This window comes from Aotus nancymaae, unplaced genomic scaffold, assembly GCF_030222135.1.
Source record: "Aotus nancymaae isolate 86718 unplaced genomic scaffold, 86718_ANA_hifiasm-v0.15.2.pri h1tg000046l, whole genome shotgun sequence".
Lineage (NCBI taxonomy): Eukaryota > Metazoa > Chordata > Mammalia > Primates > Aotidae > Aotus > Aotus nancymaae.
The window spans coordinates 25,396,484-25,422,999 of record NW_026988460.1 but is presented as its reverse complement, the minus strand read 5'-3'; the positions used below and the strand labels follow the sequence as shown (position 1 = coordinate 25,422,999).

The 26,516-nt window shown below is 41.9% G+C and overlaps 2 protein-coding genes across 2 annotated transcripts in view; both read right to left on the bottom strand.

Moving 5' to 3' along the window:
- The window catches only part of CUNH3orf20 (chromosome unknown C3orf20 homolog), a 114,981-nt gene extending 112,004 nt beyond the window's left edge, over nt 1-2,977 (bottom strand). Inside the window, exon 1 of the mRNA XM_021675761.2 lies at nt 2,892-2,977. The gene's annotated coding sequence lies outside the window, so the exon portion shown is untranslated. The remainder of the gene's footprint in view (nt 1-2,891) is intronic.
- On the bottom strand, nt 1,467-26,223 carry CCDC174 (coiled-coil domain containing 174). The gene is made up of 11 exons (XM_012472630.3): nt 26,086-26,223; nt 23,446-23,550; nt 22,339-22,439; nt 18,928-18,986; nt 16,450-16,627; nt 13,140-13,235; nt 11,175-11,317; nt 10,599-10,693; nt 9,974-10,106; nt 8,064-8,216; nt 1,467-7,192 (listed from the first exon to the last, which is right to left on the bottom strand). The coding sequence occupies exons 1-11, from the start codon at nt 26,125-26,127 to the stop codon at nt 6,894-6,896; spliced, it is 1,404 nt and encodes a 467-aa protein (XP_012328053.2). The 5' UTR covers nt 26,128-26,223; the 3' UTR covers nt 1,467-6,893.
- Between the last annotated feature and the right edge of the window lie 293 nt (nt 26,224-26,516).

Genomic DNA, 26,516 nt, shown 5'->3' with positions numbered 1-26,516 from the left:
GCAAACAAAGGAGGTATCTGCATCGCAGGGTGCTCCTTCTGCTGCTGGCAGCACAGAGGGAAGTGTTGCGGGGACAGTGCAAGATGGACAGCCGCTGCTAGGGTTAGCCAAGGAGATGAGCTGCACCCACAGCACCCTTATTTCTGCTGATGAACAAAAAGGATGTCCAGGCCGTGGCTCACACCTGTAATCCCAGCACTTTGGGAGGCCAAGATGGGCAGATCACCTGAGGTCAGGAGTTTGAGACCAGCCTGGCCAGCGTGGTGAAACCCCATCTCTACTAAAAATACAAAAATTAGCTGGGTGTGGTGGCAGGCACCTGTAATCCCAGCTACTCGGGAGACTGATGCAGGAGAATAACTTGAACCCGGGAGGCGGAGGTTGCTGTGAGTGGAGATGGCGCCATTGCACTCCAGCCTGGGCAACAAGAGCGGAACTCCATCACACACACAAAAAAAAGGATGTCCAGTCCTAGGAGCACCTGGAAGGGTGTAAAAAGGCACAGACCCAGCAAACTACCAGGGGTACACAGTGGTGCGAAAACAGGACAGTGAGGAAAAGGGAAAAAGTTCTGAATGAACTTCTGGAAAATCCAGTGCACCTGACCAGAAGACAGCTAAGGGGAAATGAGCATAGATTTAAAAGCAGAGAGAGGGTATACAGCCACCCCTTTACTGGTACTGATCCAGAACACATTTTTCAGTAGAAGTACACACAGCTGTATACTTAAGAAGAAAATCAAACTAAGCCTCCTCAGGTAATCTGGTCCTGGTGTTCTTTGCTATTTTCTCTAGTTTCTGGCTCTCTGGTTTTAATCAGAAATACTTCTGATAAGGGCAGCAAGTCCAGATGTCGGTGCGTAACTGCAGTTTGTGAGCAGGCATGGTTTTAGGCTAGGACAAATCTGAGAATCAGCCCTCACTATGCATAAAAGAAATGGAGGTGGGCCTAGGAAAAGTAATAGATGCTATTCTCTGTACTGTTAAGTATATAAAACAGCATTCTGGACAGATGCTTGAATTCTCTTGGCAGAGAGAAGGAAAGAAGGGCTCCGCTAGTGAGGAGTGGATCTTAAGGTGAGCAGGGTAGGGCCGGCTCATAAGATTGAGCTTAACTTCATGCGAAGCCAAGGTTTAACGTGATACTGAAATCTCATTGTGGCCATCCTGGAGTGGATTCACAAGGAGATTCACTGTGGTAGCAAAGGGCCCTTATTGAGATGGGTCTCCTGACAAGACACATCAAGAAACATAAAACTGACCATCTCTTTGACCCAGTGATCCCACTTATGAAAGTGGCACCTCAGGGAGTTTCAAATGGGGAAAGGGGTGTCAGGGAAGGCATTTGTATAAAGATCAATGTTTGTTAAACCATACTAAAAGATGCTTATAGCCACTCCATTCCCTATACTGAAATAATGCTGATAGCCAACCATCAAAGAAGTGTTTAACAATGATGTACATTAATCTGATGAACAATTGAATTTATTGGCGACATTTAAAAATAACTAGGAAGCTCAGTTTTAGAATGTTAAAGAAGAACCAAATGGTGCGTATACACTGATTACACAGTCCATGAAAACTTATGCAGATCATAAGTTGGACATAGAGATACAAAGCCTTTTCTTTTTAAGGAAAATGTGATTATTTTTGGAAAGACAATAAAACCTGAGTTCCCAGCAAAGATAGTTGCACAGTTATCAGACTTACTTGCGACCTGGGAGACTTGGGCTGGGAGCAAGGCCCACTCTTGTATTTTTTGTTTTTCAAAAACCCTGAACAACTATGGCTGTATATGGAGAGGGTGGGGTAGGGTGGGGTGAGGGGAAGTGGACACTCTATTCAACCTCAGGGAATAATGACCAAAACAAAAGGGGGAGGGAGGGGTGAAGGAATGCAGAACACCCCAGAGAAAATGCTTAAAACCAGGCCAAACTGTTACCAAGCACATGAGCTTTCAGAGTTAGGGAGAATGTGGCAATTAGAAATGAAGTGGAGGGCCGGGTGCGGTGGCTCAGGCTTGTAATCCTAGCACTTTGGGAGGACGAGGCAGGCAGATGATCTGAGGTCGGGAATTTGAGACCAGCCTGGCCAATATGGTAAAACTCCATCTCTACTAAAAATACAAGAATTAGCCGGGTGTGGTGGTGTGTGCCTGTAATCCCTGCTACTTGGGAGGCTGAGGCAGGAGAAATGCTTGAACCCAGGGGCAGAAGTTGTAGTGAAGGCAAAACTCTCTTGCTCTCCCCCTAGGTAGCAGAGCAAGACTCCATCTCAAAATAAATAAATAAACAAAATAAAAACAAAAGAAATGTAGTGGAGAAAGTAGCTGTTTCAATTGAGGGTGGAAAAGATGTAATATTTCAGGCCACTCCTACCACTGGACAAACACAAACTTACTATGAGTGACTATATAGATATAGCCTGGGACTTATTAAGAAACACCATAACAGAACATCAATAGGCCAGGGTGACAGGTTTTCACTACACCACCTTACTTCCTTTGAATATTCTCATTTTCTGGTTTTCCTAGACAATGACCTACACCAACTACATCATCCCTGGCCTCTTGTCCCCAATACACACACTTTAAACATGAAGATATTGTCCACAGCCCACCAGAGCAAAACACCTCATCCAGCCAACTAACAGAGGCAGGCAGGATGACTGCAGTAGTTTCATCTACTCTCATCTTTTCAGCGGGTCAACAAATTCCTTTCAATTATCATCACTCACCTTAGCCATGTAGTCTTTTACGAGAACTGCTTACCAAATAACTGACTTAGCTCAATGTACCGACTTAAAAGGACCCAGTATGGCATGGGCTACTCTAGGTTGTGTTAACTGTAAAGACCAGTACCCACCCCTGCTCCAAATTCTAAATTCTATTACCTCGTCATGACCAGGTCAGCTGAAAACCTCCCTGCGGGCTGTACTTGAGCTTTCACAAGGAATAAACGACCCCACAAGTCTGGCAAATGTATGGCTAAACACAGCAGGAATCTCATGTATATGGATCTGAATGTTCTCCTTTGGGAATTCTGCAGCAAACAAAATGATTTATTGAGTCAATTCAAACGAACTCTATCAAAACACACAAAGGCCTGGAGGAGAGATTACAATGAAAGTAAATAATTCAAGGCAATTTTTGATCTAAAGCATTTTGTTCAGCTCTACAAAGGCACGAATGAGGTGTGGTCATGTTTTCCTATAGAAGGTTTTGCCACTACTTGCTCACAAGTTAAACATAGCCGCAGAGTATTATGAATGTTTAATGTATGCCTGGGAGTAATTTATTGGCCAATACTTTAGTTACTAATGGGAGGATTATGTATCGTCGGATCATAAAGCGTGTAAAAACAGATCACTTAGAGCTGCGCTGTCCAGGACAGTAGCAGGAGATGCACGGGCCCTTTGAGCATCTGAAAAGAGGTTAGCATGATTAAGGAACTGAGTTTTATTTTAAACTTAAAATTTGATATTCGGTGCCGGGCACAGTGGCTCACGCCTGTAATCCCAGCACTTTGGGAGGCCGAGGCGGGTAGATCACAAGGTCAAGAGATGGAGACCATCCTGGCCAACATGGTGAAATCCTGTCTCTACTAAAAATACAAAAAAAATTAGCCGGGTATGATGGTGCATGCCTGTAGTCCCAGCTACCTGGGAGGCTGAGGCAGAATTGCTTGAAACCGGAAAACGGAGTTGCAGTGAGCCAAGATCGCACCACTGCACTCCAGCCTGGCAATAGAGCGAGACTGTGTCTCAAAAAAAAAACAAAAATCAAAAAAACTTGATGTTCAATTCAGTTACTGGAAAACTTATAACTGTGTTTAAGTATCTTTGGAACAACTTGGATATGAATTTGTGTTTTCCAACTGTGTATTTTACAAAATCTAAATACAGATCAAGTATTCCTGATGAAAAGTTAGCATCCAAATTGAGATATGCTGTAACTGGATACACAGTGAGTTTTGAATTCTTAATGTGAAAAAGAGATCTCACTAATAATTTACAGATATTGATTACATGTTAAAATATTTTAGATATGCTGAGTTAAATGAAATATATTAAAGTTAATTTCACTTTTTAAATATGGTTGCTAGAAAATTGAAAATGATACCCAGGGCTTAAAACACACACTCTGTTGGAGGGTGTGTTTTAGAGTACCCAGCTGACATCTAAAAACTCGAATGCCCTCTGCTGGATACACTGGTACAAGACAGGTCCGTGTCACACAGTGACTGTGACGGTGTGTCAATACTCAAAGAACTGGATCTGAAACAAAGAGGGCTCACAGAACACTCAACTATAGTCTTTGAAATCCCAGAGAAAATGTGACTTACAGTTATAACAGCAACCATGAGCCAACGAGCACAATTGTTTCACTGCTTCACCATCCACCTAGGTGCTGCAGGTGTGGTCACAGTCACCTGGGCTGGGCCCTCTGTGATGCTGGCTCCCACACCTACAGCTCTTCCTGCTGCCTGTCTTGCCCTGTCCCTTCTCCTTTCTACTCCACAGTGGGCCTTGAGTCCTTCTGCTCTATGTTACACACACACCCTTTCCATCTTTCTCGTCTTTGTCTACTCTTCTTTCTACCCTTTCTTTTTTTCTCTTTTTCCTCATGATTCTAGCATGTCTAATAATTCTATTTTTGTTTTTAGTATTCCAATTTTTCTTTTTGTCTCCTCCCTCTTTGTCCTACAAGCTGTTTTAGTTGGTTTTGTAGTTTAGCTCTTACATTTAGGTCTTTGATTCATCGTGAGTTGATTTTTTGGATGTCATGTGAGGCAGAAATCCAAATCCATGCTTTTGCATAGAATATTCAGTTGTCCCAGAACCAATTGGTGAAAAGACTGTTCTTTCCCCACTGGATGGTCCTGGCATCACTGTTAAAAATTAATTGATCACAGATGTTATGTTTTACTTCTTGACTTTTGCCTCTATTCCACTGACCTATGTGTCTATTCTTTTTTTTTTTTTTTTTCGAGACGGAGTTTCGCTCTTGTTACCCAGACTGGAGTGCAATGGCGTGATCTCGGCTCACCGCAACCTCCGCCTCCTGGGTTCAGGCAATTCTCCTGCCTCAGCCTCCTGAGTAGCTGGGATTACAGGCATGCGCCACCATGCCCAGCTAATTTTTTGTATTTTTAGTAGAGACGGGGTTTCACCATGTTGACCAGGATGGTCTCGATCTCTTGACCTCGTGATCCACCCGCCTCGGCCTCCCTGTGTCTATTCTTAAGCTGCTATCACACTGTGTAGATTACTATAGCTTTGTGGTTAGTCTTGAAATCAGGAAGTGTGAGTCCTCTTTGTTTTTTCTCTAGATTGTTTTGACTATTCTGGGTTCCTTGCATTTCCATATGAATTTTAAGATCAGCTTGTCAATTTCTGCAAAAAAGGCAGCTGGGTTAGTTGGTTTTTATGTATATTTATTTAAAAAAAAACAACAAAAAACAATTACCTGATTAGGCTGACAGAATGACCATTACTAGGATTGGCAACTTTACCCTCAGAGTTTCAAGATAAGTTTGTAAGAATTCAGGATGTTCGTCTCAGATTGGTTGATACTAGGGCAACAAGACTGAGCACAGGGCACTGAAAAACTGAGTCTGGAGGTTAGACATCAATTGTGTTGGAGTCTTGAGATCTGCCCCTTCCGTACCATATGGCCCTGCCCGAGTCACTGACCCCTCTCCACACTCCAGTGTGTCATCTGTAATGAGGACGGGGCACTCCCTGCCACATTGTAGCACTGCGGGAACAGAGACAATGCCATCACAGAGGACCATGGGGAGACAGGCTCCTTCACTCACTCCTCTCCTTCCCACTCTTCAGGGCACATCAAGGACTTGTGCTACCACATTCTCACAGCACTCACTGGCCTGAGAACCAGCTATGGGAGCCCTGTGGGCCTGGTGATCAACTCTGAACTGCCTGTCTGCAGCTGTAGGAACCCTCTGAGGTGTGGCAGGCAGAGGACGCATTGAGTGCCCAGGCACCCTGCTTTCTGGAGCCCTGCCCACCCCCAACCCTCTCCTTGTTACTAATGACATGGGGACCCACCTGCTCCACTGTGCAGCTCCAACTCTGATCCAAGTCAGGATCCTGAATGTGAGGAAGCCAAGCATGGGAGTGACAGGGAGGTGGGATGCACTGAAAAGCTCTAACCATTGCCGCTGAGGCACATCAGTCTCTGACCAGGTCCAGCAGCCTCCACGTATATCCCAGTCATTTAACACACATTTATCAAATGCCTGCTGCACACAGGAGTGTGGGTAATAGAATGGTATGACAGTAAAAGTAAGTAAACAGCTCCCACTTCTACCTTTCTGGACTACGAAGAGCTCCTCCTGGTCTTCCTTATCATTTCCTATATGATTACTTCCGGGTCCTCTGGGAGACCAAAGCATTTTGCCTACCATGCGGTGTCCCCTCATTTGCCACTGCTTGACAGGGAGAAATTCCTCCTGACCTATGTTCCATTGGCTGATCTGGAAGCTGAACCCTTGGAATAAAGACACCTGCATGCTACTATTTGCAAAAGGAATGGAAAAGAACCCTTAAATATGAGTAAGTTGTGGGAGTACGTATAAAACAGATAGAGTTATAAGCTCATCTCAGTGCCAAATTTTACAGAACATTTCTATTCTATGGCAGCTCACATGTAAATCCAGGTAGTATGTCTCTATTCCACTTAGAAAAAAATGAACAGCCAAGTGGCCAAAGCTTCCATGACTTTTCTCCTTGCTGATAAATCCAACCTGAAGTCTGTGCCTCCTAGGGAAAGGACAGGATAAAGGTACAATTCAGTTCCTAAAGTTATTTCTCCCCCTCTGGGAGAGAAAGGCACTGTCAAAGTACAAACCCAAGTCAGGGTGTTTTGAAAGCTCATGTCACTTGTTTGTAATAGGAAATCATGTCATCCAAAGTTTCAAAAGTGACTGTGGGGGCTTGTGGTGGGTTGTCAGGGGCAGGAGTGGGTGATGCATGTGCAGAGCTAGGTCCGTGGCTCTGCTCAGGGCACTGCCCTGGGTCACTCTGTGCTGGCCCAGGCCTGTTCCATGTCTGGCTGCTGGAAAAACCAGTTCTCTTCTGACCCACAAAGTAATCCGATGGTGGGGCAAACTCAGGATCTCTCTCAGCCCGGAGATCTGACTGCCTCTTTGACCAGTATCCAAAGGAAAATTCTAGTAAAAATAAGAAATAAAAGTATTAGAACTGATTGATTAATCAGTTGAATTTATTGTTACTATTAGCTAATTGTTTCATATATTTCTTAAAAGCCACTACAAATTATCCAGAGAACAAGAATGGCAACAGCAAAACTCTATTACAAGTTATAAGTAATACCTACAAAGAGTATAAAAGACCAGGCTAAGAAATGGGAGTGACTACTTCCAGATGGGAAATACAGAAAAAGAGAAATATAGAAAAATCATCTGTTTGACATGACATTGAAGGTATTTCATACAGAAAAAATGTCCAACAGAACCATGTGTGAATCCAGGTTAGTACACTGGCAGGTAGACCATTTTCAACTGAACATAAAAGAGGCCGCTAAAGGCCAGGTCACTGCACCTGTAATCCCAACACTTTGGGTGGCCGAGGCAGGTGGATCATGAGGCCAGGAGTTTCAGACCAGCCTGGCCAACATAGTGAAACCCCATCTCTACTAAAAATACAAAAAATTAGCCGGGTGTGGTGATGGGTGACTGTAATCCCAGCTACTCAAGAGGCTGAGGCAGGAGAACCACTTGAACCTGGTAGGTGGAGGCTGCAGTGAGCCAAGATTGCGCCACTGCACTCCAGTCCGGACAACAGTGCGAGAATCCATCTCAAAAAAAAAAAAAAAAAAAAAAAAGAGGCTACTAAAAACAGAGCACATGAGAACACCAAACCTTCATAATACTTTAAAGGCAGGTCCTGAGAAATGGCATTCTAAAGCTGTAAAACCACACAAGGCAGCACGAAGTTAAAACTTACCCCAAGTGCTTCTGGAAAAAAAACGATTTTCCATTCACTGGAGAGGTCTTACACCTTAGAGCCCACTTCCCTTACCTTTTCCACGGTCCCATTCCCGGACATGTGGCACTCCAGGCTTAGTGTCCTTCCTCTCCTGGACAATGACTTCTACTTTGCTACTCTGGGCAGCAGGATGTGAAGTTAGCGCAGCCTCTGGCTCTGGTGGCAAAGGCCCAATAACATCTCCATCTATTTTTTGTAAGGCAATAAAACACTGTTATAACAAAGCCTAAAGCTATTTTAAAAAATACAGAACACACTAATCCTGAAAGTAAAAGTAACTATCAGTATTTATGAAGTACCCATCATATCCCAGGTAGTAGATTAAGTCTTTTGCATATAACAGGTCATTTAATTCTTGTAACAATCCTAATAAATTTAGTATTTCCATGTTATCCCCATTTTATAGAGGGGGAAAATTAAGCTCAGAAATGGTACACAAGTAGAAAGTGATATGGGCCGGGGTCCTGGCCTGGGCTGGATGGATTTCAGTCTCTGTGCCCCTCACTATGCCACTCTGCTTCTCCAAACTGGCAATCGCAGGATCAGAAATCCCCAAATCACTCAACTAACATCACAACTTCAGGCAAAGCAAGCAGAGCCAGCAGGATGAAGAGCTGGGGTCTGGTGTAGGCTGTTCATTTTGGCCACATTTTTAAAATGTAAAAGAAAATGGATTTTTAAAAAACACTGTGGTGGTGCTTCACATTTTCTGGATATAGACAGATGTTCAGGAGATAGAGCAAAATTAGAGAAACAATCTGCATAGCTTAACATGTTATACAGAGAGCACTTATTTGCAACTAAACAGATGGTTTTCAAATTCCTAAATGTTTCTGGTCTGTTTTGTTCAGACATTAGGAAATGGCCCAAGGCTTCACATAAGCTTTGTGAGAGCTGGACAGTTGTATGTTCCTTCATACCACACTCCCCCTTTTCCTTTGGGTAATAGAATGCCCCCAGGCTTCAGTTGAGCATGGGGCCACCTTGCTGGAGTGGCTGTCTTCCAGTTTCTCCTACAGCAAAGTGTGGCCCACAGGACTGAGCTCTAGCCAGGAGGATGTAAATGCATAGGTTGTATGTAACTTCCCACTCTATCTCTAAAAAGAAAGCTGGCTCCCCTCCCGTCTCCCCACCTGCCCCTGGGCTGGACCATGAACAGGTGAGGAGGAGAGCAAGCTTTGACTGTACAGAAGAGAACAATACTCTAGGGAATGGCAGAAACAGCAACACAAGAGGAAGTCTGGGACTAGATGACCATCTGGGAGAGAGCTACTCACCTGCCCTCAATACCGACTCACCCACCCATCTCCAAGGTCTTAAGTAGAGAAACAGATCTCTATTTGTTGGAGCCATTCTATGTAGAAGTCTCTAGATTGATGGCAATTTAGCTTATACTACCACAACTCCTACAGTAAGCCAGTCTGACACAGCATGTAATAGTTGTTTCCAAGGGGAACTGTGCTCCAAGTTCCAAATCAGCAACTTCTGGAGCACAGTTCTTTGGTAAGCTTTGGCAAGCTGTCGATATTCATATTTCTAAATTCTTTTACTATGTAACTTTATGAATATAAATTTATTTGAAGATATATATAACCAATAAAAACTATAGCCATAGCAAAAAATTTAAGTCTAAAACATATATACGCACAACTAAACTTTACCTTAAAATATCTTTTTTCTAAGTCTCAACTACAAGACCGTGCCATTCTAAGACGTGACACAATGTATTGTTGCTTCCTATCTTGGTTTAAAGCCTACAAATATTGAGTGTCATTCTGCATCATTTTGGTTATAAAAATTGCTCCTGCCAGTACCTCAAAGGTATACTGTTTGCTTAGATATAAAACTAAATGGCTAATCTTCACATTGCCAGCTCTATTAGCAAGACATCAATGGAACTAGACTTTTCCCCTTTGAAGTTCAGCAACATAGCCATGATATACCTCTGTTTTCTTCTTCTGCTCCACCTTCTTTTGATTTTTTCATCTTTTTTTGTCGAAGTTTGGCAAGTCTTGCCTCTAAGATAGCCTTTCGCTTTTCCTTTATGTTTTCTCGTTTCGTTCTCTGATCTGTTGTCTGAACAGAAAATCAGAATATTATTTACTTGAAACCAAATTTGCAGTATTCCCATTCAAAAAGATGAATTTTTCTAAAAATAGACTAGTTAATTGATCTTTAGGCCACCTCTAAGAAGCTATCCTTGAGATCCTCACAATGAAACCCTATGAAGTACTCTTATACAAACCCTCTGATGTCTTACAAAGTTTCATAAGGGTTCACAGAGCATCTTGCAAGCCTTAACTCTCAAGAAATCCAACCCATTCCATCCTACACCTGAATCCCTTAAATAACTTTCTATTTTCCCATCCAAGCCACTCCAAAATTACCACATTTGGCACCAGATTTACTTGTGAGCAGTTAGAAAGTTTGAAACACAAAAACAGTATGGCAACTACCTTTATGCAATTCTGAATATCAATTTTAATTTCTAATTAATTTACTAAATTTTTCTGCAGTATGGTCCAGCAAGAAATCAACTGCTCACATCCGCTTGGGATTTATCTGTACCTGTTCACGCAGCATCTCTAAGGTTTTCATTTGCTTGTTTCTCAACTCTTTGTCTCGGGCAAAGGCAAAATAACCAACGCCAAGCTGCCGGGCCTCTGAAAGAAGTCCAAATTACCCAAAAGATCAGATTGTTCTGATATTCAACTACACTCAAGCCACATTTCCTACCAAAGCAAAAAGAAACACAGTGATATTTGGCACAAGTTTTAAAAATAAAAAGAAAACAGTTAAGCGAAAAAACAAAAAAGCAAAGAAACAAACGTTAGACCAAGTTTTCGTCCTGTTTGCCTAGGGAAGCATAACAAAGGGCCATTTGCTTTCAGTCATGGGCTGTCTCCCACTTCTCTTGGGGAACAATCCCTTGGATTCCCAGACCCTCTGTCAGGAAGATATTCCCAATGTGAGTATTTAAAAGCTATAAAGTGAACAAAGGAGGTATTTTCAATTTCCAAAGCAGGATCTTTAATTTCCACGGAAGAGCTGTTGCTTTATGAATACTTCCCTTTGTACTTGCCATCAGTTTAAGATTAAAAAAAAAAAAAAAAGATTTGCAAAGCTGCAAGAAAATAGTCATACCATTCTCCCGAATGTCTTCATAATGTATGGGCCCCATGGGCCTCTTCAGGGCCTCCCTTTCTTCTTCCTCCCATTGCTGGCGCTGAAGTTCTTTTCTCATATCTTCAGATAATAGAGTTTTTTCATTAGCAGGACTAATAAAACTAGCAGGAAAACAGAGCAAAAATTATCTTCAGATAAGGACTGAGATATCAGTTCTTAAGTACAGTCAGTTGGATCATGGATAAGTAACACTATTTGATAAAGAATACAGGGAACTAGGCCAGGTGCAGTGGCTCATGCCTGTAATCCCAGCACTTTGGGAGGCCGAGGTGGGCAGATCACAAGGTCAAGAGATCAAGACCATCCTGGCCAACATGGTGAAAACCCATCTCTACTAAAAAACACAAAAATTAGCTGGGCATGGTGGTACGTGCCTGTAGTCCCAGCTACTCGAAAGGCTGAGGCAGAAGAATTGCTTGAACCCAGGAGGCGGAGGCTGCAGTGAGCTGAGATTGCGCCACTGCACTCCAGCCTGGCACCTGGTGACAGAATGAGACTCTGTCTCAAAATAAAATAAAAAAAAGAATACAGGGAACTACAGAGGCTTCTGACCCACAATACTGCTGGAAAATCAGTAAAACAGCCTTCACCTTTCTTTTTCATTTTTTTTTTTTGAGACTGGTCTTGCTCTGTCACCCAGGTTGGAATGCGGTGGTGAGATCTTGGTTCAATCTCAGCTCAATGCAACCTCCGCCTCTCAGGTTCAAATAATTCTCCTGCCTCAGCCTCCTGATTAGCTAGGATTACAAGCGCCCATCAACACATACAGCTAATTTTTATATTTTTAGTAGAGATAGGGTTTTGCCATGTTGGCTAGGCTGGTCTTGAACTCCTGACCTCAAGTGATCCGCCTGCCTTGGCCTCCCAAAGTGCTGGGATTACAGGTGTGAGCCACCTCACCCAGCCAGCCTTCAACTTTCTTAATCAAGCACCATTCTCGTTATATTAGCATGATAGAATCTTGCCTGAGCACTTGAGAAAAAAATCTTTCCTTTCACAGAGGTCCTGGGCTGACCAGATGGGAGGAGGAACTCTGGGACTCCTATGGATGGTCTCTCGTCCAGAGACATGAAAACTGCTTAACACTGTGGCCTGGGCGGTGTCTCCTGTCCTTACAGATAGCTGGGCCCTGAGAGGCTCAAGGTTTCCACTCTCCCTTTCTTGTGCCAAGCCGAGGGCTACCTGCAAGATGCCTGAACCTGGAGGACTCAGACAAGGTAGAGCTTCTCCCAACACTTACCACAGGAACTCTAAAGTTCCTGTGGTAAGAGGAATTTATTCCCCTGGATGTTTTAGAGTTATCTCTTTAGGTCTTGTGTTTTAGAGTTATCTCTTAGGTCTTAGGCCCTGCTGAAAAATCTAGTTATAAGGCCCTTACTTCAAAAATGCAACAATGCATAAAGAAAAAGTGAATAAGCTCTCTCCCTGGAGCCACTTGCTTGTGGGATAATCAAGCGCATATTCTCAAACCACTTTCTCCACAAAGGCTGGTTTGCTGGTTTGGGCTTATTCTATACATGTTACTCTGTAGTCAGGCATCCTTCCAAGTGAAAGAGAGAGCTTCTACTCATCCACCAGTCGTCAGGCTGTTCCCCAAGTGTGGATTATGTGTGTATGTGCATGCTAACCACTAAAAAGTGCTTCAGTAAATATTCACACACACACGCATGTATATACATATATGTATGTATATGTGTGTATACATACATATATGTATGTATATGTATATATGTGTGTACATATGAATATTTATACATGTGTGTATACATATATGTATGTATATGTATATATAGATGTATATATATATATAAATCTCCTTACTGGAGCAACAGAGAGCATTAATTATAAAACAGCCCCCTCACAAAACAATCTCTGTGGCTGCATTTCAGACCTGAGCAGAGCTCTGCATACACACACACTTACAGTCTCCCCTGAAGATTTTTATCCATCTCCAGCAGATCTGGCAAATCCTTTCTCATACAGCGCCGGGAACGTCCCAAAGAGTCCACATAATCCACCCTGAAATGAAAGTGAAAGGATATGAAGAACTTGTACACATACTGAAATCCCTAAGTCAGGGAGTTGGTGAACAGTGAAGAGAAGATAGGCCTCACTACCAAGAAGAGCCCCCTAACCTAAGAGACCACTACCACTGATTGGAATATGCTTTTTAAAGTTGACACACAATAAGCTCACTGTGCCCTTTATTAAACATTAGTTTTAGAAACTGTTGACAATAATTTTGATCATTTATGAACTTACTTTAATCTAGCTGAGATAATTCCAGATATTTTATCAGTATCTTAATAACTTTGTCTTGTGCCTGAGATTCTCAACTTGCTCATTTCCTCACAATCTTCAAGTCTGACTTTTTATTCTTTCTCTTATTTCCTCTAATTAGTATAATTCTACCCAATGTATCAGCAATCTCTTAATGTAAGAAATTCACAGTATTTTTCAGAGTTGGACTCTTCTTAATTAGGAGGAAGCCAAACACCACACCTCTCTCCTCATCTCTGCTCAAACTAGACAGTAGTGAGACAGGTAAGCCAGGCAGATAGCAAGGGAAAACGAAATATTCTGACTTTCTACAATAGAAAATGTGGACAGATTTTCATCAAAAACATCTCATTTGCATTATGATTCAACAGATATTTTACTTTTTTAATTATGGGCTGATAATCTCCTACAGCCTTTAGCAGGGTTCTGAATACACAGTAAGGGTCCAATAAATACTAGCTGGCAGACCAACTGAAGGTCAGATTCGGCAGGTATGTGACTTTGCTTTTGTTAGCAATTTTTTTTCCTCTCAAGCAATGCTGATTTCAATTGTTAGTTGTGATTTAAAAACTGAGTGTTTACTCTAGTACTGAAGCTGATTATCACAAGAAATAAAACCTCCAACTGCAGCAAGCAGTTTCTTTCTTTCTTATTTTCCCCCCAAATGGATGGGGGAAGAAAACCATCTAGCCAGATGGTCTGTGTAATTATTTACAGTATCTTTATGGAAAGATTTTCTACCACCTGGAATTTAACTACCAAAAGGATTTTACAAGCAATTACAATTCTGGAGCTTAATTTAAAAATAAAAAAAAGTGTTAGAACTGCTTGCAGTGCGTCTTCCTTCACCATATGGTGGCATGTGACACCTTCAATTGCCCTCCAAACTCTTCAAATCACTGGAAAATTGCTTGTAATCACATAGGCATTAATAAGCAAAAATTTTTAAAAAGACATTAGACCTTTCAAAGGAGATGAGATTTCTGTTATGAAAAGCAATCATAGACTATTCTGTTTCTGGAGAAGGCCTCCAAAACATAAAGATCCCATTAAATAGAAGTGGCAACACAGTAGTCAGCCACGGCTCTATCTAATCAGCAATCACTCATTAAGCAACCCCTGCAGGCAAACAAAGCTTTCCTCAGGCAAGGAGGGTAATACAGGCAGACTAACAGCCATGCCATCTTTCAAGGGTCTGGGGAAGTTAAGGCACACACCCATGAAACACTTATTAACAACACTGGGTACATAAAGACTACCAAAAGTTTGCTAAATCTTTTTCTGATAATGAGGCCTAGTATGTGTCAATAATAAATAAAAGGTAACACCCGAAGAGCAGGAAGTATAGTAAGTGCTACCTGACTTCAGATGAGGGAGCAATCACTTAGAGATTAGAAATGATAGGCCAGGGATGCTGGTTCACATCTATAATCCCAGCACTTTCGGCGGCCCAGATGGGAAGATTGTTTGAGCCCAGGAGTTCAAGAAGAGACTGGGTAACGCAGTGAGACCTTGTTTCTACAAAAAATAAAAATAAAAAACTGAGGCAGGAGGATTGTGTCAGCCCAGGAGGTCAAGGCTACAATGAGCCATTATCATGCCACTGCACTCCTACCTGGGTGGAGACCTTGCCTCATAAATAAATAAATAAGAAAGAAAGAAAGACATGATGAAGAAAGGCATCAACAGAAGACACTCATATGTTCTCTTTTGGTTCCTTATAGCTTGCAGGCTGACACCTGTTCCAAGTGGTATCAAACTATTTAGCTATAAGTTTTTAAGAAAGTAGGTAAGAAGACACCTGTTTTATCCCAATGAGAATGTTATTTCTGAACCAACATGGACAACCTCAGTGGAATGAAGATGCAGTTTCTCTGCCATCCACAGTAGCTGGGACTGCTCTCTTCAGCACATCAATGACTGTCCACAGGGTCAAGGGCTGACAAAAGATCAATGCATGCTGAAGAGTCCTGAGCAGTTCCTAACAAATGCCCGCGATGATGAAGATATCTGCACCTTAAAGGGAGGATGAGTAGGATCCCAAAGGCAAGAGGGTGGGTTCCCAGGAAACTGTCAGAGCGTCAGTAGAGCTCTCAGCAATTTCAAGCACTGTCGAACAAGTTTCCAAACAATAATACCTTAGGTAGAAAAAAATCATTGTAACAGAATTCCCATTCTGGTCTCTCTACTTATTGATACATTAAGTCTCTTTAAGGAAAAGACTAATTTTCACCTACATATAGGCAAAATTCAGGAAAATGTCAATAATAAAGGTTTACAAAATGTCTGTTTATACTCCACAGGCAGCACTTTCTTGTTTAGCCCAGAATACTCTTACTATTTGAAGGGAGTTTAAAGCAAAGGAATAAGGCATTATAATCTCTATTTTACAAGAGAGATCCTGAGCCTCAAAGACTGAGGAACCTAATTAGGATCATATAGCCAGTAAAAAGTATGGCTAGAGCCGTCCAAGGCCCATGAGTCCACACCACACTGCCAATGTCACAGCCGGAGTAAGACATACTGCACCACCTCTGCCAGCTTCCTTCTCCTATATGATGGCTCTCCACCATGTCAGAACAAGCACATGCGTAAGGCAGCAGGACAGGTACAAAAGGAAGGCGCTCTGCCCACACTGCTTCATGTTAGTGAGTCAGGCAAACCAAGTCTGCCAGGCACAAAGTCTCCTTGGGCCTGGCACAGGGCTGGGCACACAGCAGGAGTCCAGTCAGTAGTTACAATTATTTGTAATTATTGTAATTATGTCTTCATTTCAGCTACTATTTTTATATCTATAATAACCTAATCCAACCTAACTTAAAGGGAAGTCTCAAAAGAAAGAACGCCCAGGAATAACACAGAAATGGCTTGATAACAACCCAACAAAATCACTCCCAAAACGTCAGCACAAGTCTGAGGATGTTCCTCTGAGCTAATCCATGATATAACCCACCATTCTTCACTGGGGTCTTGGGGAGGAGGGATCTCTCTCTCAGGAAGGTTTTCCTCATCGTCCTCTCTTTCTCCTGCCTTTTGAGAATCTCTATGGGCACCAGATGCCTCCATTTCTTTGCGCTTGTCTATGATCTTCTGCGTGAAATCCACAAGGTACATATCCTCCACTTCTTCATCTAGGACATAAAATCAATTTTCAGACATCAAAGAGGAAAATCACACATGGAATTGACAAGAAGCAGTCACATTCATTGCCTGATGGCCCTATCACCCCGACAGCTCCACTCCCCAAACGTTTACAAAGACACAGAGCCACCCTGGGAATTGACATATACTACACCAAAAAATCTTGAAAAAGCCTAGAGTTTTCTGTTGCCTCATCAATACACTACCTGAGTGACCAGTATCATCTTAGAATGTCATTTTAAGATAACACAACAGTCTGATTTTATGTAATTCATCCAACCAACTATATCATACAGAAGCAAAACTGCATTTTCCATGTCATCAGATCAGGACAGCAGAACTTCTTGCTTTAGGTGTTATCTATCTGTCTAAAATGTGGGCTGGATCACTAACCCTGATTACATTGTTGTGGTACAGTGTTTTAAACATCATAATACAGGTAAAATAAATCATCTGAGTTCTTGTCAAGCCAACGAACACCAAGTCTAGTCATGGAGCCAGGCCCTGAATGGCATACAGATATGAAAGACACCCTCTGCCCACAAGGCTTATGGTCCACTTGAGGAGCTAAAACCCACACTGAAAGTTAAACAACAATCTGTGACTTACCTAATTTAACCCAGGATAGCTCATGTAGCACAAATAATGTATATCTAAGGTTTCACTACACTGGATTTAGGACAGTCATTTGAGTCTTTTTTTCCAAGGACAGAGATTAAGCTATATTGAATCAACATTAGGCTCCCTATTAAAAGCGGTGGTGTTTTCCCCACCTTAGGGTGAAGAAAAACTGAGGCTCCAGATCATAACTTGCCCAAACTTGCAGGTCTAACATATCTATCGGGAGGTGGGCTTTCTGGCTTTGACAAAATCAGGTCTCTACACTCACACTCCTTTGGACCTGAATTCTATATTAACAATATAAGCAAAGTTTCAGTCAAAAGAGAAAAAGACTTTAATAAAATAAACTTATTTTTAAAAACCATAAAATACCTGAAATGGACGGGAGATGTAGTCTGAGTTATCAGGTCACAGGCTAGCAAGGCCTCCTGGTAGGCGGCCATCCTGTTGCCTCTTCAGGAAGAAGGCAAAGCCTCTCCCACAGTACCTAGCTTTGCTGAGTGTCTGACCTTCCTGTGCTGGGCTCTTCTTGTACAGGGAAAGTGCCCCTGCTGCCTGGGAAGAAGTGGCCAGTGACCTAGGGTCAGCCTGGCCTCTTTCCTATTGCACCTGGGCCCCAGCCATGCTAGGCTAGGTGACTCTGTTGGCCTCTGGCCCTGCCCTTCCTCGGCTGGTCTGCTCACCAATCTACCCCTGCAGGATCCCTTTCTCCAGCTTACCAAAGCTAAGCCCACCTTCTCCCAAAAGACTTCCTGATTACATATTCACTTTCCCTGCCTTTTAGCAATGAAACAGGCATGGCCTCATAAAATCTCTTCTACTGTTGTCTAATTACAGATTGGGATTTTTATGGGGGGTATGAGAAAAGGGATTTTTTTGTTTTTGTTTTTTAGAGACAGGGTCCCACTCTGTCACCCAGGCTGGATCATAGCTCACTGCACACAGGATGCGGTGGCATGATCACTATAACCTCGAACTCCTGGGCTCAAGCCTCAGGCTCCTAAGTAGTAGGACTATAGGCATAAGCCACCATGTCCAGCTTATTTTTAAATTATTTTTTCTAGAGACAGAGTCTCACTATGTTGCCCAGGCTGGTTTTGAACTCCTGGCCTCAGGTGATCAGCCCGTCTTGGCCTCCCAAAGTGCTGCAATTACAGGTGTGAGCCACTACACCCAAACAGGTTTAAAGCAATTATATGTACATCACAGGAAAAAAACAAAACAAAACAAAACAAAACAGAAAATAGAGGGAAAATAGGAAAAGAAACATAACTCTAGAACCTGACAGAATCACAATTCCACCCAGCCCCATCCACCCTGTTTTAGCACAGCTATAATTGCAGGTAACTGCAACCTACTCAGACCTTGTTCCCTAACGTTGCTTTGTGCTGTGCCATTTTCCTCTGCTGGATGATCCTGCCTTGAGGGCAGAGGCAGAGGATCTGCTTCTAGTACTTATTTGTCCCCTCTGGGCACCTAACATGCTGTCAGGCATCCACCAGACAATTGGTTAATATTGCTGATTTTCTTGTCTCTGTGCAGCCACAGAAAGTAAAATTTTGATGTCTAAATTTTCCGTCTACTCTTACAGTTATTTTAACAAGTAATGTAATATCAAAGGGCTGTATGAATTACAGAAAGTGAAGTAGAAATAAATCATTTTATTTACCTATAAAATCTCCTTTAGTCATTTTTTCATATAATTTGGCTTTTTCTTCCAATTTTTCCCTAGGAGAAATAAAAATACAAACATTAGAAATGGTCTTATAACTGTCCCTCCTGGTTGCCCCCACACTCCCGGCCTGACAGGCGCCATCTCTCCATTAGGCCCAGCCTGTCAAGGTGACCACAACTAGCACAGACCACACCATCCTGAGGAGACCCTCAGACCACCCTGCCCCATGTCTGCTCTGCCAAGGAAAACACAAGCTTCGTGAGTGCATGGCCCGTGTTCTCTTATTCATCACTGGGTCCCAGGGCCTAAAATAATATCTGGCACACAGTAGGTTCTCAATCAATATTTGATGAATGACTAAGTGAATAAACTGACTTAAGATTCCAACAACTTAACTGCCAACTTAAAACAAACATCAGCATTCCAACAAAGCAGCCTCTCTGCTCACAGTAATTCTGATGACATATATTTTTCAGTGGTCACAGACCATGAGAGGGTAAGCAATTCTTTATTCTGGAAATACTTAATGATGGTAAAGAGAAGCCCCAAAGAGGTCATCTGAGAGTTCTCTTGTGAATGATCACTCTTAATCATGTCAGAAACATTCCTCTTTTATTTTACACATCCATTCACCAAGTATTTATTGCATACCTCCTACCTGCCAAGCACTGTTTTAGGCACTGAGGACTCACAGCCATGCTAGGATAGGTGACTCTGTTGACCTCTGGCCCTGACCTTCCTTGGCTGGTCTGCTCACCAATCTACCCCTGCAGGATTCCTTTCTCCAGCTTGCCAAAGCTAAGCCCACCTTCTCTGGGAGTTTCCATTCTAGAGACGGAGAAGGACAATAAACAAAGCAATGAAAAGGAAGATCTGAGACAGTAAGAAGAGCTGTGAAACAAACAGATGCATGCCAGAAGAGGCCCCTTGACATGCAGTAATGCAGTGTGAGGTGGACTGGCTCACTCATATCAGGCTTTTAAGACCCCTGTTTTGGAGGGCTCTTAATGTAACTAGCTGGGTCATCAGAGGATCTTCCTGTTTTAATGAAAAGAAAACAAAAAAAAATTTACAGTCAAACAAAACACAAAGCCACAAGTGTCAGGTTAGAGTGAGTGGGCAGGACACTAACTGAAAGGGGCAATCAGGAGAAACCTCTCTGAACATGACAACTGGGCCATGGCTTCCACAGCAAGAAGCAGCCAACCACGGGAGGATTCGCGGGCAGGGGAGGCAGGTCAGAAACAGGAAAGATTAAGTGAGAATGAGCTTGACATGTTCAAGAAAGAGGGACAAGTAGAGCAGAAGGTGTTGAGCAAAAGAGAGAATGGTGCAAAACAGAGACAGAGACAGGCAGCAACGCGGGCACATGAGAAAGGATACGAAGCTTGGTGCGGTGTTGCAACAGTTTTCAGGGATCAGGAACAGTCTACAAGTGGATAATCGAGATCAAGGAAGGTGTCAGAGAAATGACCGCTGGATTTAGTAGATGAAGATGTCACTAGTGACTTTAAAGAACAATTTCTTCTGTTGAGTTAGAAAGATGGAATTCAGAGCATGAGAGCAGGGACACTACCTGCAACCCCTAAGTGCCACACACTATGTATCTCCTTTAATTGCCCAAAGGACTTCGTAACCTAAGTATTAACCACTTCACTTCATAGATAAAGAGTCTTAATGGATAACTAACTTGCCCAGGGTCTTCCACCTCAAAAAAGTCTGGGACTGGGCTTGCATGTTCTGAGCTCTGGAGGGAGGCAGACGTACTGCAGATGTCTTGACTCCCACAACACAGCAAAACCAAAGTGCTACATAAAAGTTACTGCATAGAAAAAGCACAGCAAAGTGCCAAGAAAAACTCTTGATACACAGAATAAAATAATAAAAGATCATGGTACCTTTGGACAAAATTAACATTCTAAGAATATGTCCAAGAGTGGAAATATGTCTCAAAACTGATCATATCTTTAAGTAAAGCCTGAGGTCTGCTGGAGACAGGTCAAATGCTAAGAAAAAAAGTCCCCAAATAGGATAATATTCTGCCTTCTATTTTCAGACCCGAGATTGCTGAGCAACCTTGGCAACTACTGTTTGCAACTACAGGAATTTTATTATTCCATATATCCAAAAGCACACGTAGCAGTCATACCAAACATTGTAACTTGGGATTTTCTCTGAGGGTGATGCTGTCTTTTCTTTAGAAAAATAATAAAGGAGGAATGACAGAATTAGAAAAATCATCATTCTGAAACCATCAATGTAATAACTGGTAACTATCAAGGCTCATTAATGATGACAGATCATTGCATAGAAAACAAGTTGGTAAACAGGATATTCACATAGTCTCCAAATTTCCCACTTCAGATTACTATTAATTACAAATCAGGGAGGCACCTTTACAATGGAGAAACCAAGCACACATACCTCAACCAAGTAATTAAACTCATCATCATCAATAATGACTCGAACTGACCTTATGAGCCTCCTGATGTGATTCAATGGGAAGGACACACCACCACTTATGCAGTATTCTTACCAAAAACATTTCATGTGACTCTAATTGGTTGTGGGACATTGCAGAAATAACTGGCCTGGACCCTTTAAAAATGTTAATGGCATAACAGACAACCAAAAGGTAAGGAAACTGTTCCAGATTAAAGAAGACTAAACAGATATGACAACTACATACAATGTATATGTAATCTTTGAATCCTAGATTAAATTTTTTAAAAAATCTATAAAGTACATAATTATACTGGGACAAATGGTGAAACCTGACTATGGACCATAAAATAGTACTATTTTATAAGTGTTAAATTTCTTGGGTATGATAGCGGTATTGTGGTTATGTAGGGAAATGTCCTTGTTCTCAGAAGATATATGCTGAATGATTTAGAGGGAAAGTATGATGCTTAACAAAGTCTCTCTCTCTGTGTGTGTGTGTGTGTGTGTGTGACAGAGAGAGACAGAGGGAAAGCACATTTGACAAGATGTTAACTGGGGAATTTAGGTGAAGAATATTAGAATGTTCAATGTACCCTTGAAGTTTTTCAAAATAAAAGGCTAGGGAAAAAATTAAGGGTTTCTAGATTGTAATGTCATCCCACCTAGCCCACACCATGGGGAACCACATCATGGGGACACTTCTTAGAAATGTGTGATAATCTTAGTGTCTAACAAAGGCTGAAAGCAGGAATGTTTCACCTTTTAAACTGTGACTATGTCTAATCTTTTTATAAGACTACAGCTATATCTGCAAATTATATTATTCTTAGAGTACTTATAGAGTACTGGGCTAGAAGAATGTTAAAAATAAAATTTGTAACTTGAACAAAATTTGAACTTCCATTTCTTTGCCTGGGTGGCCTCAAAGGTAACTACATTTACCAGAGCTTATAACTTTACCTTGCTTTGTCTAAAGTCTTCTGTTCCTCAATCTTCTGTTCAGCATCCTTCTCAGCTCGATTTGAAACGCCTACATTCTGTTTGCTCCAGATACTTGGTTTCTGGAGAATAATTTTAGAAGACAAAATAGAGCCACATGATTGCCAAAAAATCTCTACTTGTGCATCAAGGAAAAAAAAAAAAAACAAAGGCGATCATGAGATCTTATGAATCAATGGAGATAACTAGATAAGCTGTGTCCTACAAAGATGCTGACTATACACGGCAAGCAGGAGCTGAAAAAAGAGCCCCAAATTATATAATGAACTTTTTATTTTATTTTTATTTTTTTAAGACAGGATCTCACTCTGTCACCTAGGCTGGAGTGTGGTGGTGCGATCTCAGCTCACTGCAGCCTCGACATCCTGGGCTCAAGTGATCCTCCCTCTGCAGTTTCCCAAGTAGTTGGGATTACAGGTGTGAACCACTACACCCAACTAATTTTCTGTAGAGATGGAGTTTTGCTATGTTGCTCAGGCTGGTCTCAAACTCCTGGGCTCAAGTGATCTGCCTGGCTCAGCCTTCCAGAATGATGGGGTTAGAGGTGTAAGTCACCATGCCAGCCTAAAGAACTTCTTTAGGAGTGTAGAATCACTTCCTACTATCTTTTATCTCCTGAATGGTTACAACCTAAGTCAAGATTAATGAAAATATGCATATTAAAGAGAATTAGTAATACAAATAGTAGACACTATTACCTACAAAACTGAACAAATCATTCCCAGCTCTCAAACACCCTAATATTTTCTGCTATATTCCTGTATTATCTAATTATTTATCTCTACCTGGATACATAACACCTATATAACCAGATAACCTTCCATGAGAAATGTAAACAATCCACATTTTTCCAAAAGAAGTGCCAAAGAGTTAGCACATGACCATGTACTTTTACAAAATTTTACTAATTTCTATTTTAATAACGTTTCATGCAGATATTCAAATACAAGATAGATTTTTCCTTAACATTTATGTGTATAGATACCACTGACAATTTTAAAACACTTAAGTATGATATAATTCTCCCACGTTTGGAACCAGTGGAGATAATTAGATCTTATTTTTTACCTTATTAGTTGTTTTTGGTTTTCCAAAAACACCAGAATCTTTTAGAAGTTTTTCTTGTTTGAATTCTTCTTGTTTTCGGAAGAGTTCAGCCTTAAGATCTACCAACTAGAATAAAAGCAGTAAGTAAACAAAAATATTTTATTAAATTCTTGCAGGTGACTAGATTGCTAAATTATTATAATTTCCAAAGCAATATTTCAAGTTCCTCCAAATGGGCAAATATGGCTACAAAACTAAATGTTTAAACATAGAATCCAGTACAAAAATTAAGCTAAGTCATGTTTCATTCTACCTCTGTTGCAAATGCATTTCTATTCTAACTTTGAACACTCAAAGCTTTCCTTAGGCAAGGAGAAAGTGATAAAGCAAAATAAATTAATGAAATGTGCATCTTTTAGTTTCAGATTAAACTTGCATTATTAAGTACCTTCTCTCTGAATAGCACTGCACTCATTTAATCATCAAAACTTCTTATTTCTACAGGGAAATGCTGTTATTCCAACACTATCTGAGCAACCCAGTTTGTGCATGGCACTTAACACTGAAGAGCAGGATACAAACATGATCTAGACATTCTCACTGCCTCAAAGAGCCTACAATGTAACAAGGAAGGTAATTTATAATATCAGTAAAATGTAACAAATGACTCTAGATTGGAAGAAAGTAGCACACAAGTTCAGATAAGGGAGCATTTCCTTCTGAGCAGAGTGATCAGAGAAAGCTTTGAGCAGAGCCTTTAAAGACACATTATTTTAACAGCTAGAAATAAAACAGACTTGGTGAATTACAACAGCTCCACGTTTTACTTAATCCATTTGAAAAACCCTAAGTTTGGCTGATCACATGTTCAAGAACAGGAAAGGCCAAGGCAAAGTGAATGAGGCAGTTGGGTGAATATTGGTGCCTTTCCCTCAGCTACATTAGTCACCCCTGACTATGCTGCAAAAAAGAACATAACAACAGTTTCCTTTTTAAAGGTCCAGGTACAGCTGCTTATATGGTTGGGCATTTGTAAATCAGACACTTAATCACTGATTTAATCATCAGATACTTTAAAAAATCACTTTATTTTTTAAGGAAAATGAAAATGGCTGAGTTCAATTTCCATTCTGGAAGAAACTGATTTAAAAGGTAACCATTTAATAATGCAAAGGGCAGTTTCATTGCAGACCCTAATATTGTAAATTCTTAAAAATAAATGAAAAACTTCTTTTTTCTTCTAAGCTTACTTAACCACACCAATTTTCCAGACACATATTTTCCTATTCTACAACTGCCTTTGACTTTAAAAGATGCTCAAAAAATTGTAAATTCGCAAATAGCATTCTTATTACAATTATTGCTAATTTTAGACTGTCAGGATAGGTTGGCTTTGATATTTATAGCTTTTTGGTTCCCGATCTTCAAACATAATAATCAGTGCCAATTTTCAGTATTAGACAAGGAAAGGGACTCAAATATTGGAACACCTGTATGTTTTCCTTCGTATTTCCTTTGTGTCCTAATACCACAGTAAATTCAAGATTAAATCAAAGGTTGGGAGATTTGCTCCAATGATGAAAAGGCAGCAGCTTTGGAGTCAACTAGACTGAGTGATCAAGGGTCTATCACTAAGATTTTTTGAGACGGAGTTTCGCTCTTGTTACCCAGGCTGGAGTGCAATAGCGCGATCTCAGCTCACCGCAACCTCCGCCTCCCAGGTTCAAGCGATTCTCCTGCCTCAGCCTCCTGAGTAGCTGGGATTACAGGTGCCATCACGTGCGCCATCACGCCCGGCTAATTTTTTATATTTTAAGTAGAGACAGGGTTTCTTTCTCCATGTTGGTCACCCTCCCGACCTCAGATGATCCGCCCACCTCGGCCTCCCAAAGTGCTGGTATTAAGGCGTGAGCCACCGAGCCCGGCTATCGCTAAGATTTCTGTATGTAAGCTGGGGAAAGCTACTTCATCTTTCTAGGCCTCAATTTCACCATCTATAAAACGGAGATATTAACAGCACCTACCTCCTAAAGCTATTGGGAGGGTTCAATGAGATAGTGCATATAAAGTGCTGGCACAAACTATGTACTCAGAACAAGTTTTCTTTCTGGAATAGCTACTTTAATAAAACTGCTTACATCCTTTCAGACCTTACAGGTACCTATGGCTGCATTAAAAACTTTAGTTCCAGGGTGGGATACGCTGGGCACTCTCGGGTCCTGCGGAGTAAGTCACACTCTGAAGTTCTAGAAGGACTTTGGGGGTTCCTGGATTGGAGGAGAAGCCTAGAAGTGGGTATGTGTGCCTAGCAAAAAGAGGGTAGGGTTCCTCCCAACTGTAAGGGAGAAGGCTGGCGAGGCAGGTCCTTGCGGGCACGGCAGAAGGGAGGCCCGGAGAGTGCTAACCCACGGGACACCAGGTTCAGACCCGTGTCTGAGGGGTGAAGCTTGGTCCGGGCGCAAGTCAGAGGAGAGAAGCCCAGTTCAGGATCCTCTAAGTAAGAAAACTGAACCGCTTCCCCGTCGGAGAAGATAATCCAATCGGGGGTTCCTGTTTGAGGGGAGAGGTGTCTGGGTCCCCAAACAAGCTAGGTCGACATTCTTGTCTGATGGAGACAGGGAGAACCCGGAGCCCGTGGCGTTACCACATACCCTCACTCACCGAGGAGGCTGTGACATCCAAAGGCTTTTTCCTCCGGTCCATGGTCGTGTCGGAGTGTCCCGGCCCAAAAAGGACCCTTCCGACCCTCCGCAGGCCTCGAAAGCCTACCTCCGTCGCAACCGGAAATGTCTTCGATAGCGACACTGAGTTTGCGTGAGTTTGCGACGCGAGTTTCTGAGCTCGACGCCATCTTGAGAAGGTCAGAGCGTGATGAGTATTACGTTTGCTACCATTTTGGAAAGGTCAGAGCGTGCAGAGGTTGACGCTAACTGATAAGGTCATCTTGAGGGCGGAAGGTAACAAGGATTAGTGTGGGAGCCATGTTGAGAAGGGCCAAATACAGCCTTTGATCGTGATGGACGCCATATTAGGTGGGGCGGATGTGGGATTGGGGACAAAGATAACGCCATCTTGGGGAAGGCTGACGCTTG

Excerpts from the sequence above, each read along its gene's own strand:
- CCDC174 (XM_012472630.3), bottom strand. The coding sequence starts at position 26,127 with ATGGACCGGAGGAAAAAGCCTTTGGATGTCACAGCCTCCTCG. Across the intron at positions 16,628-18,927 it reads GACTAAAGGAGATTTTATAG|ATGAAGAAGTGGAGGATATG; the intron begins GTAAATAAAATG and ends TTTATGTCCTAG. Across the intron at positions 11,318-13,139 it reads AAAAATCTTCAGGGGAGACT|TTTTATTAGTCCTGCTAATG; the intron begins GTAAGTGTGTGT and ends TTTTCCTGCTAG.